We start from the raw sequence: 13,383 nt of genomic DNA, 5'->3' as shown, positions 1-13,383 counted from the left end.
ACGATTGCAAATTATTCCGAGACCCATAAAAAAAGCGACACTAGTCTGTCAAATAAATAACGAAACAGTTGATTGGGTTTCTATACACGAATGTCAGCGGCTAAAGTTTCTTCGAATCCGTGGCGGTGCCGAACCACCGCAACTCTGTGTAAATTAAGGTGGTTCATTTTTTAACTTTTTTTTTTAAGACGATACTCGAAAATTTGGTAGCAAAGATATTTAGAGATCGCTACCAATTGTTGTAATATTTTTTATTTATTTTCATGTGTACGCCTTACGGTATTTTACATATATAAAGGTGTTTGATTTGAATATCCGAATGTCGAAGCGAGATCTTTCTTCCGTGTGCTTAACCAGCGCGCAGCGAGTACCTACAGCATTAGGTACGTACATCCGGAGTAAATTATTAATCCGACAGTGGGCCGTGTGCGGTGTTCGGTGAGCACGTCGATCATTACAGACGAAAAGTTTTTAATACGAACCCACGGGGCTAGGCAAACGCGATTGGATTCGCTTTACCGTTTGAAACCAGAGCCAAAAAAGAAACCTTTTACCAGCGGTGAGCGCCGACAAAAAACGTTAATTTATGGCCTGTGTACACTGCATAATTCGACTTTTAGCCGGGGTCAGCGGGAGCCGCGACCTGCAGGCTCCTAGGCAATGCTGGTGTTAATTTCTACACGAGGTTCCCGTGCCTGTGTTGGTGCAACGCGCATCGCCCGTAATGTATCGAAAAAAATAGAATCGAGAATAGAACGCCTCGGACCTTAAGGTATTACACGCACCGGCGAACGTAGAGCAAAAAGCAATTTACGATTAAAAACTTTGTACGCAATCAATCATTCGTCATATTCGACGGTACGTAATATCGGTACCTGCGTGTAAATGCCTGACGGCGGCGTACAGCTGCGCTAAAATCATCTCCGTCAACATTATACGTACGCATACGTACCTACCTACATTTTCTTTGTCACTGTGTATGTTCTTCGTTCCGTACATACACCCTTCTTACCCGCTTCGTACCAACAAAATTCTACTCCTCTCTCCGTTATTACAATACAATACCGACGGCTTTATCGTCGTCAGGATCTTTTAGTTTTATTTCTATTCGACTGGTTTACTCCCCCCCCCCCCCCCCTCCCGCGGAATTGAAAACGGTACATTTGATTAGCCAAAGTAAATACACTTTGACGCAAGGGCTATAATACTCGAGATTTTTTAGCGAGCTTTCGAGGACTTTGAGTATAATGAGCGGCGTCCTTTGGAGACTCGAATAATCATATGCGTATGCGTATGTAGGTGTTTTTGTGTGTAGGTATATATTATACTTGTTTATGCCAAGTGTCGGTAATTAAATTTTTTCTCATTTGCTTCCTTCTCAACGGCTGACCGTTTAACCCGCTGTAATGACATTAATTTCCACAAGTAATTGCCGTCATACGCCTGCTACACGCGGATACGATGATAACAGGTGATTGAAACTTCTTGTAACCTAATTAAAATATAATACACTCGCGACAATGTTTCAGTTAATATTCCCCGAGGCTCTGATAAAAAACGTGACGATTTTTTTCTTGGCAGCAGCAGCAGCAGCAGCAAATTACTTGATAGGCCGAGAGCAAACAAGAACGGAAAAAGAAAAAAATAAACAGTCAATTCTCAATCCGGTTATTCGATTATTGCGAATTCTTCTGTAATCTATAATCATCGCGTTCTCGTCGCGAATCTTTATTCTTCTAGCATATACTTGTTTGCTTTGTAAATTTTCAATAGAATTCCAGTGAAATATTTAATTTCTGCTATCATAAAATACGAATTTTATGATTAATTCAAATAATGATTAAGTGCAAAAATAAAAATGCAGCAAAAACCAAACTTTGAACGATCGAAAGTTTGTTATTGCTTCAATTATCAATTGAATGTGGTACTTATACACAAACTATTCAAGTCCGATGTAATATTATACGAAAATAAAATCTATTTGTCTGTTGATGTAAAATTAACTAAATCACTTGTGAAAAATATCATTTCGATTGATCATAAATTTAACACAAACACCGGCGTACATGCAAAGGATTAGAATAACCGAGTGAGACGTCGGTTAGAATCGACCGCTGTGGCAGAGAATTCTCGCGGTATTTTTCGATTAGTTCCTAATTTCGTATATTTGAAGGTATAAGAATTAGGAGAAGAGGAAGTACGGTTCTAAGCGTGAAAACTCGTCAATGCGGAGTCCGCGATATACGTTCCGGCTCAGCGAACCGCGCTAGTATTATCTCTCGATTTATAGATCTCCGATCCAGGCCGAGGCTGCAACCTCAAAATCACGCCAGTTTTTTCGGGCAACAAATCACCAAATCGCAACGTCATCACAAAGTTTTCCCAATTAATCAAATTAACAACCGCTATGCGATAAATCGCAGCGAGTTGATTTCTGCAACGGCTTAATTATCATCGGTGTATCGATTTTCCACGCGTGACGGTCAACTAATTGTCGCCAAGCAACAAGCAAGAATTACTATTAGGTCTTGAAGAATTTCACTGAAAATTGACGAGCTAATTTTTCTCACAAAAATATTATACACATTCAACGGTTACTTTGCACTCTGCAGACGAATATACTATCAGTGACTTAACGAAGGGTTGTATTTGACGACATTGCCTCAAAGACGCGATAATTCTGGACACTTTGAGATCGAAGGAAACCTTGACAATATTTTGGAAAGATCGAGAAAAGGAATGAGGCTGAATTTATTAAGGTTAACGCAACGAAACATGACGAAAAAAAATCATTATTGCACAATTTTACAACGACTTTGAAGAAGTTGATTTTTAAAAATAAGATTACGTTTCCTTTATCACGATTTACTAAAATTCCAACATTCTCGAAGGTGCGAAATAACGATTTTTCCCAAACACGCGTGATCGTTACAGCAACGTTACCGACCTAATCCTCATGAAAAGGAATATAGGATTGAAATAGAGAGTCGAGCGAGCGTTTAGAATGAAAGCGCCGTTTCTTTTCGACGACTTAAAATTAGAGGAAGGTGGGGGAGGGTAAAAACAAAAAAAAAAAAGCCGAAGGCAAGTAAATCGACTCACCAGTATAGCACCAAGCCGGCCAGACGACGGGGCTCTCGGTGTCGAGCTCCCTCATCCTCTCAACGACCCGCGGACATCGCCACTCCGATCGTCCCGGTGTAACGTTCGTCAAAATGTCCAGTTTGCAAATGTTTACCCGCAGCCTCAGCGTTGAAACAAGGGATGGAGGTAGGCAGGGAGGGGGGATTTCTCTCCGACGATCGATCGATTGATTCCTTCGACGACGATTAGGACTCGTCGCGATAAAACGGGGAGAGAGAGAGAAAGAGAAAGAGACAAAGAAAGAGAAAGAGAGAAAGAGAGAGAGAGAGAGAGAGGAGACACTTCAGGCCGTAGGGTGAGATCGAGGCGTACGGAGAAAGGGCTTGAAGGCAACGTTCGTCCTTCCGGAGCGTCGTCGACCTTGGCCGATGCACCTGTCGACTTATCCCACGGTTCGAACTGTCACTTAATTAGCTTGGCGACGGTGGCGGCGTTCCGGGTCTGAGGATGGCTAATTCATGGACCCGGCCTAGCCGGTGGGTCCTTTAATTAAGCTCGACGCGTCGTCGTCCTCCGGCGTAAATCCCATGTGACATGCGCTGCACGTGGCGCGGTCAGGCAGGATGGGCGGTGGTTAAAAAAAAATATATCGTTCACTGTTTCACACAGATGCATTGGTGATGATGATAACGAGGATGACGACGGCGAATCGCGGAGGTAATTTTCTCCGACTCGTAAACGTGTCTCTCGATGATCGGATTATTAAGACGGTAGTGACAACGAAGTAAAATCACTGTTTCACAAGTAGTAACAGGAGGTACGATATCGGACGCCTTATCGATAACAGCGACATAGAGGGTCGTCGGTTGGTTCGTTCCTCACTCCCTCCTCCTCGTCCTCGCGCGGAGCACACCGGCAATTCCCGTTTCCTTACAGCCGTTATAATTATGACAATTGTAAATAGACCGCGCGTCTCGGGGATGACGGAAATCCGCGAAATATGCGACACTTGCGATGCGACAGAGGAGATGATCCAGCAGAGCGCAGGTTGGCGCAGCACTTGGTTCGGTGCACCTGCCGCGAGGGTCCGCGTCGGAATGGGAGCGGGGCAACGGGCGGCAGGTAGGCAGGCCCTCGTCCCGCAGGTACAACGGAATTAGGTGGGGGATCGGTCACATGGGGAGTCGCTTCGGCCACACGGAGCTCCGTCTCGCCCTGAAGGAGTAGGAGCACAATCGTCCGCGACGCACGGCCGAACGAACGCTCTATGCCTGTCACTGCGACTCCCTCCCTCCCGCCCTCCACCGTACTCTTTATCCATACATACCTGCTCGCATTCGGTTCAATCATGTTCCTCTGTCTCACCGTCAACTTGTTTTATCGTTACTTTTATCTCTTCTCTTTCTTCTATCTTTTCTTGCTTTCATCTGTGTATTCATCTTTCCAACTTATTGCTAATATCTGTAGTATTCACTTCTACCTACTTTTATCAACTCTCTGTTATGCTTTCTCAACTTTGCTTCTAATCTTCTTGTCGGTTTTATGGTATTTTATACCTGTTCACATTTTACGTTTACATCGATGTTCTACATAATGCCCGAGGGGACTTGTCTCAGGGTGAGTAAGCGTTTCTCCCTTCCTCTCTCTCTCTCTCTCTCTTTCTATTTTACTAATGTAAACTTCTCATTCTGTCGTCATGTTCTACTTTTAAATAATTCAGCTTTTCTCTCTTTCTTCCCGTCTTGTACTTACATTTGTATTTATTTATTTTTCTTCCCTCTTTTTGCAAAACTACTTATTTTCTTTCTATTTTTCTTTTTTATATCGTATTTCACTCAATTATCCACGATGTTGTACCTCAACCAAATTGCCTCAGGGCTTAATATTAGGCTACGGCATTAATAAACCCACATATGATTTGATCTGATCTGATCTATCTCTCTTTAGCATCTAGATAAGTTCTGTACAAATATTGCACAATTACGTACTTATTTTAATCAGAAGCACAAAAGGATTCATTGTTTTTTTTGTTTTTTTTTAATTTCCTAACCGATATCAGAATACAAAAACAATTATTTTTCAATACATCTATTCGAGAGAAATTCTGTTATAATTGTCGATAACTGTCTAAACCCTAAAGATTTTTGCCTCACGCTAGCGTGTAGATATAATTTTCACTTTATTATAGCTCGTCGCGATTTTACAATCATATCCCGATATTTCACTCGGAAATGAGAACAAAATTCTTTTGGAATCGCGAATCGCGGTTTTACGCCTATGAAATGAACAAATCCGCGATATAAATCGTGACAATATGTCAAACTCGTGCGGAGAATCACAGCTGTCACGTATGTTGATGTATAATTTATGTGTGCCAGATATAATCGGAATTGACCACTGGTCGAGACACGAACGAAACTCGAGCCGGAGAAGATTCGTATCGTGACATTATAGATTTGCGAACTATAACGAAAAATTCAGTGGCAGACTTTTCAGATCGCAATTTTGCTCATTTAAAATCATGTTCCACTTAAATAATTAGTCACTTTGTTTTTGTTTTTCTATGTATATAAGATTTGAAATTATTACATAAATTTTATTATGAAGAAAAATAAATAAATAAATAAATAAAATAAACGTATCGTTTATGCACACCGACGTCGCTGACTTCAACGTCGTTGAAATTCCGTATCCGACGTACTTTTTGTGCTACCGTGAATTGAATTTCTTTAAAAATCCTCGCCATCATCACTCGCAGTGTCGTTAAATTCGTATGATTGAAACTTCGCGTGTAACATGAGAGGCGGTCGAGTGCAGTAATAAGCCGTGAGTGCATTTATCCAGAAAACCGGAGGCCAGCGCACAGTGCCTATACCAACCGGTGGCGTATATCGAGCGTGTATTTATTCCAATGATTTACGACCACGGTCTGGATAGGCGCGTTCAGGTTCCTGAGGAAGCTCCTGCGAGACAAGGGGCTACAACGTCTTCATGTGCCGCAGCTTCCCTGCGCCCACTCTTTGCTAACGGTACAAATTAATTGCAGAGGATTCAGACAAAAGCGATTTTAACATCGGCGATGATTTATGTCCAGTTCACGCGTCTCGGACGCTCCCATATTGATAAAATGGATAATTTCCGTGGTTGTTCCTTTTTTTTTCTATTTGCATGCCGTTTTTACAATAAAACGTGTCAGAAATAATGGGACTCATTTTCACAGTGCACGATTTGAAGATTTTCTAAAAATCGTTCCTGATTAGTACTAGATAAAAAATATGATTGTTGTTTTCAACCTGCCTTTGTAGACGTCGAACCTGCGCTCATTTTGACGTTTGTTCTTCGGTGTAAATTTTTTCTTTTAACTCTCGGCACTGATGCCGGTTTTACGTATCTCAGTGCAAGTCAACCACCGTTACATTCTATTCTTTTTCCTTTTCTTTCTCTTCGAATTCTGTTGTAAAAGGTGTTTTGAGGAGTTGCCATTAGGGCCGAAACGTCCATTCTCATCAAGTTTTTCTTCATTTTAACCCGAAAACAGGTTGAAAAATTTTCAAATTAAATATAAAATTCTCTGAAAGAATTATCACGAGATTTCGGGTCGGATTAATCATTATTATTATTATTGATCAACCAACAATAAATTACAAACGTAAGAAACCTGCAGGAAGTTACAGGAACCTGTGCGTAAGACTGGTGTACTAACAACGAAAAAATCAAAATAAATAAATCCTAAAACAACCATGCAACTGAAGGGAAAAAAAAAAAAAAAAAAAAAAAAAAACGACCGTAAACGAATGGCATCGAAAATTCACCGATACGCTACCGAGGGTAATAAAATGTGACACGTCGGCTCGTGGAGGCAGCTTTTGCCGGCTACCGGCGGCAGGTTGACTCGGATTCGAAGGCTGTAGCGATATAACGGCAAGAGCTGAGAGGCCGCAAATACGCAGGTATATATCCTCGCCCAACTATTAAACCAGATATCCACCGCGCACTTGTTAAGCGTGTACTCCACACGCGTAGTAACGCCGCGTAGCCACTTAGAGAGAAAGAGTAGGTAGGTACTGGAATGGAAGTGGTGGTCGTGACACGATCCAGCGATGCGTGAGCGCTGGATGGACGGACGATACCTACTTTTCGTTCATTTTATTGCCACATTATTCCTCTTCTTCTTCTTCTTCTTCCTCTTCTGGTCCTTTTCCTCCTCCGTCTTCTTCTTATTCTGCTTCTTCGTAAGGAATTACGTGTTTAAAATTATACGTTTTGAGAGTAGAAACCGGCGCGCGCGCGCCTTGCGAGCTGCCTCGAGTCCATTCCGTTCCCCATCCATATCCATGTAACGTGTGCTTACGTGGGGACACGCGAGTGGGCCGTGATGGCGACGGTAATTAAAATCGTTTTAATCGTCGTATGCAGCTACATTATCGAGGAGAAAATTAACCGCTTCTAACTGCAGCGTCGCGACGACGTGCAGCGAACTGAGCTGTATCCGTTAATCGCGGTGATTAACCTTGCGGCTTTGAAAAAAATCCCAGCTCATTCGCCCGAGATAACGAATTGCGCGAATTAACCTTTGAAGTGAAACATGGAGTGTTTCCCGTTCGCGTGATTTCTTGCCATGTGTAAATATATTTTGCAAACAAGAAGGCGCGCGGCGTTCTCCCCTCTACGAAAATAAAAAAAACCCCAGACTGTCGGATCTTGGACTAGAAGCCTCGAAGAAGTTGCCTGAATTTTTTCAGAATTTTTGGATCCCTTTAAATGGCGAAAACAACGGCAAGACGCGGAAGATGTCCGCATGTTTCACTTTGAAGGTTAAAGGTGAAATCGAACCCTGTGCAAGGTGTTTTCATTGCCGATGACGTTGTTGAATATCAGCCTGAAGATCACAACTAAAAGCAACAGCTGCAGCAAATTGAATCAATGATCGATGAATTGATCCTAACGGTATATTTTGACGCGAAGACGTTCGGAATTTATCAATCAATATGATGAATTATTGCGCTGCGTTTTAGCCGTTCGGACAGAAACGATAATACCTACTGTAGACAGTAATTTGGCAATTATTCAAATAGAGTTTGAAACAATTCGCTGCTGTAGTCTTGTTGCAGGTGCAACTTGTTCAATGAGTTTTGTATAACCTAATACCGTTAGCAAAGAATATACCGTTTGCGGGCTTTGCCACTCGTCGAAAATATCTCTAAATAACGGCAGAAGGATCAACACTTGTTAACAACCACCGTGTACTGAAAAAAAAACGAATAAGAAAATTAGCGAAAAAACGTTACGTCCACGGTGTAAGAACACCTGTACAAAATTATTACGTTCTCCATATATATACATTACATTCAAATATGATATTTCGGACTGACGATTCAAGCCGGAGAAAAGAGTTTACAAAAAACAAAAAGATCTGAGGCTAATTTATTTCGACTCGCTTCTGGCAAATTTCGTAACGCACATGTCAGAGCGGCCATTAAATCTCTATCACGAAATTCCCCGACTTTTCCAAGTTTTCGAAACGAAAATCTGAACAATTCGGGTAAATTGGTTATAGCAAATTGAAAAAGTATATACTCATGACAGTACGAACTGTCATTTGGGTCACACTGTCTCATCCGGCCGATGAGTAAAATCTTTTGTAAGTTGATATTTCGGAATATTCAAAGTTTGATGAAAATCTTCCGGCAATGGTAAAGAAAAAGTGTGTTGTCGATCTAATTTATCTGAAGCTTAAAAAAAAATCACGGGACGTATTTGTGCGAAGAAAAAAATACAGTAGACGATTTTCCGACTTTTCGCAAAAACATCCGACATTTCCGTGACTGTTGCAGAAGTTTCGAATACCGTGACATTTCCAGGTTTTCCAGAATTCTCTGACCAGTAGCGTGGATAGGTAATTTGCATTGTACAAGAAGATCCGTAGTCAAGGAGAAAGAACGCCGTGAGAATAAATGTAAGAAAAAAAAAAAAAATCATTATCGACTTGACCAGTAAAATTATCAGAGGGTTTATCGCGTTACGGAAAGCAAAGTATCCCTAATTACGAGGTCATGGTACGAAACGCGGTGCAATGAACAATCGCGAAGTATATTAGTGCACGCATATATACACCAGCTGCACTATAATAAACCGAAACAGGTACACGAAGAAACTGTAATTGTTCCTGCAATTAGTTTCTGTAAATACATATATTGCCATTATGACGTATTAACCGACAAAAGCGTTTTCTACGCTCATTTTTACAACCTTACGACTGCTTGCTTTGTTGAGCAGATATTACGGGCAGGTACCTTATACATTATGTCTGTAAATGCATACGTGCTTAAGGATCCGTCCAATGTTAGTGCAGGACGCAAGCAAATACTTGTACAGTTTAAGTACTTAAACCCATTGGGCAATGGATAATAATATGAATTGGAATATATAGTAAATAATGATGATTATTGAATCAAGCTTTCGAGAAAAGAGAAACAGAAAATAAAAGCAAACTGTTGATTGTGGAATAATTCTCACTTAAATCTAGGTATAATTTCTTCTTTCGTTATTATTGTTATTGCTATCAATATTATGTTTTTTTCATCAATTTCACATCATCGCGTGATGGACCATTTCAAGTTACTTCCTTCTAATCAAACGGGATCTCTCCATCGAGAATTCGAGAGTCTTTATATTAATCCCTCATAAAACTGACACTTCCACGTCGACGTCCCGTTCCAGCCTCGTTTCCTAACCACGTTTATCGGTCCAAAAGGATGAAAACACGAGGAAGAGGAGAGAAAAAAAGCTACCACCAGACACCTAAAAGCATTTCGATATATAGCGTAAACAAATATATATACATATATATGTGTGAGGAGTTAATTGAGACGTCGTATTGAGCGCGTCGCAACGGCACTAAAATCCGGAGAAAAGATAGGATATCCTGAGCAGGCGGCGTGTTTCGGGTTCGAATGAGGGCGGATACCCTGAAACCTGGGATGTCGTTTGGATCGGGTTTTTTACGTCTATAGACAACCCGGAGCTGTTACGGCGGGAAACTTAAGATCGTCATCAACGTCGTTCGTGGGGAAAAACGGAACGAGTCGCTGGAAATGGAAATTACGTTTGTTCCGATTTTTAAACGAATAAATTATGAGTTGATTGAAAAATTATTTATTATGTATTTTACGATTTATTCTTAAACAGAAGTAAGAAATCACTTTTGCATTGGATTTTTCGAATCAAGAATACAGGATACTAGGTTTTCAATTAAACATGAGTTGAACTCTAAATGAAACTACGAATATAAGTTCAAGGAAAAAACCTGACGTGGAACTTGTTGAGTATTTTTCCGGTTTGACTGAGTAAAAGTCTATAAGTTACAGTGTAAAAATCTGTGCAGTCTTTTGATTGCGGACCTGTGTTATTTGTAAGAATTTTTCAAGCTTAATATTGAACCTTTCTTTTCCTCCAAATGAGTTGAAAATGTATACCGCCGGTTTCTTTATTAATTTATCGTCCACTCGAGAGAAGATAAATGAGCACGAATATGTGACATTATACTATTTGAAGAAACGAGCAGATATATACGACTATTCAAACACGGATATAACGGATTTTTCTCACTTGTGCCGTGATTATCCACTGATCAAGATTCGCGATATTTTCGTAAGAGTTGATTCTCGTCAAAAATATTCGCCAGATTTTTAGTCACGCCCTTTCACGCAACAGTATTGTAGTTTATTGCTGTATACACGCCGCGCATATTTATACGCCTGTAATTTATTTTCATTCCTTACTCCGGCTAATTATCATTGGTTTATAAGCGAGCGTTGAACAGACCTCGCCTTTTTACGACAAATCTTGCATGTAAGTTTGTAAGTATATAAATTGAGACGTCCGTAGCGTCGAAAGTGTAGATCGAACGAACGTCAAACATCAATCGTAAATTTGTTATACCGAATCGTTTCTCGGGAATAATGAATTGGAGATTCACCGTTTCAATTAACGACAATTTTAATACATACCTTCTCGCTACAAGTTTAAAATTTTCGTGTTTGCCTTATAATACGACGGAGAATGTTTTTTCAACTGTAATCACGTCGTTGTCGTCGTCTCGACAACACCGTCAAAATTGACTCTACTTGCAAATTTTACAACCTGAATATAATTACTTTCGCGACTTTTTCCATACAGACGTGCAGGAATCCATATATTCTTATGCCGCGGTATATGCGTGTAAATAAATGAATCGAGTGAACATAGGAGGAGAAAAAACGTCAAGTAAAATATACGCCTCGCATATTCTCGCAATGTATTGCTAAATGAATCGTAGTTTAGTGTAAAGACGATCGCGATATTTACGCGACTTCTCAACAGCCGGTAAGACATCGATAAATTAAATTTAGTGCAGCTGCAGAGTGTATATATACGTCACGGGCCGAATTTACACCGAGAAAAGGAGAGAATGAAGGAGACGGAGAAAGAAGAGGGAATGAGAGAATGAGAGAGAAAGAGAGAGAGATTTCGGGGTTACAAAAGTCATTGATAAAAGCGGCCGATCTGGTTGAATGGACAGAGCTGGAACGATTGACGTTAACAAATTTTACATGGTTGACTTTTAACTCTCCGCGTTCGATCCTGCATCACGACACAGAAATCCCCCCCGCCCCCAGGATGACCGATGAAAATTAGAGTAGTACCGTTGAACCTCGAACGAAATGAAAGAGAAGAAGAAGAGAGAAAGAAAAAAAAAGAATAAGAAAAATAACGATGATAAAGAACCGAAGAAGCGGAGACCGGATGTCGAAGTGACAATAAAACTGATCCAGCCTCGAGCGAGAGGAAAAAAAAAACAAACAAACCGATAAATAAATGACATAAATATGTAAGTCTAATTGAATTAGAACAAGAAATGCGTACCTGATAACCAGTTTCAAAAAAAAAAAAAGAAAAAATCATTTTGAAATTTTTTAATGAATAAGAAGGGGGGAGGGGGGGGGGCGGGAGAAACACACGGAGAACGAGGGTCGATAAAATATGTCCGAGCATCAGATTCTAACGTTCATCGAGCAATCAGATAACATTATTAGACCAGGGTTGCCGGCCGTGTTTGCATCGATATCCAATTAGTAACGCGAGGTAATCCGAGACTAGGCGATTAATTTTCTGCGGCCGCGTCTCCGAAATGCCCGAGGATAGGAGAGAAAAAGATGGGGGGGAGAGAGAGAGAGAAACTCGTGTCGCCGATGGGACGACCGTCGTCAGAGAGAATAAACCGATAATAGGAGATTTACGATTAATAACTCCGAAGCGCTGCAGCGGCAATGAAGACGTTCGACGTCCCACGGAATGCGCTTTTTTTTCCACATAATGTTCACGAGACGCCATCATCGACGCGTGACGCGTTTACGCGGCCGCGCGCGTTCGAATCAAGACTCGAGTCGACTTAAAATATCGTAAAGCGACTCAACGGGCTCTCTCACTTAATTACGACCCTATGAAATATACTGCGCAATTATAATACACCGTATATATACAAAATGACGGACAAGTGAATTTAGTGTCTTTCGGATAACTCGAAGCTCCGCCAGGCCATTTCCTATTACGCCCATTTTGATATCATTATACGGGCATCCATGCTCTTACGGTATCGCCGTATGCGATTTCAGACAAGGCTACGAAATGAAGACGAGTTTATTTTTTCTTTTTCCTTTTCTCATCAGTGATCATAAATTCTATGGTGGTGAAATTTTTGATTCTAGAAGAAAGTGATTTCAAGATCTTGCGTTCGTCAGAAAAAGTTGTAGCCCAATGAACACACAGATTCGTAATGTTTCAACAGTCATCAAACGTAGCATCAGCAACTGTATAATCATACTAACAAGAAGCCACCAATTGTATACATTTATTTTTGCAATTCGAACAATGTTTGAAAATTACACTTCAACGATGCTGATTTTACTGTAGTTACACTCATTTCCAAATGAAAAACAACAAAATGAGACTTTTCTTTCAATTAGTATAACCAGTCGAACTCGATGTTTCGGATCACGGTGCGGTGAGCCTAAGCCGCATGATCGGAGATGAATGACTCGGACCCGACGTCGGAGAATCGCTCCGGAGTAAAATCAAAGGACGATATACTTTTATTGCGCTTAATGGTGGAACATGGTCCCGGCAAGAGTGGCGGGCACGGATGGATACGTCACGTGAAAAGAGAGCTTTGAGTTGAACTCGGTTCTCGATTCTTGGTTCTCTTCTGTTCTTAGGAAGCACGGACTGGCCGACCCGCCGCTCGAGCAGCACAAAGTGCAA

The 13,383-nt window shown here is 40.9% G+C and overlaps 1 protein-coding gene across 2 annotated transcripts in view; it reads right to left on the bottom strand.

Moving 5' to 3' along the window:
• LOC124181000 overlaps positions 1 to 4,168 on the bottom strand; it is a 78,082-nt gene extending 73,914 nt beyond the window's left edge. For both annotated transcript variants that reach the window (XM_046567049.1, XM_046567050.1), the window contains exon 1: positions 3,103 to 4,168. In XM_046567049.1, the coding sequence (XP_046423005.1) occupies positions 3,103 to 3,157 (55 nt within the window). In that variant the 5' untranslated portion in view covers positions 3,158 to 4,168. The remainder of the gene's footprint in view (positions 1 to 3,102) is intronic.
• Between the last annotated feature and the right edge of the window lie 9,215 nt (positions 4,169 to 13,383).

The sequence above is a fragment of the Neodiprion fabricii genome, chromosome 4 (assembly GCF_021155785.1).
Source record: "Neodiprion fabricii isolate iyNeoFabr1 chromosome 4, iyNeoFabr1.1, whole genome shotgun sequence".
NCBI lineage: Eukaryota > Metazoa > Arthropoda > Insecta > Hymenoptera > Diprionidae > Neodiprion > Neodiprion fabricii.
The sequence above is the reverse complement of the archived record's forward strand: the minus strand, read 5'-3'. Positions and strand labels throughout refer to the sequence as shown.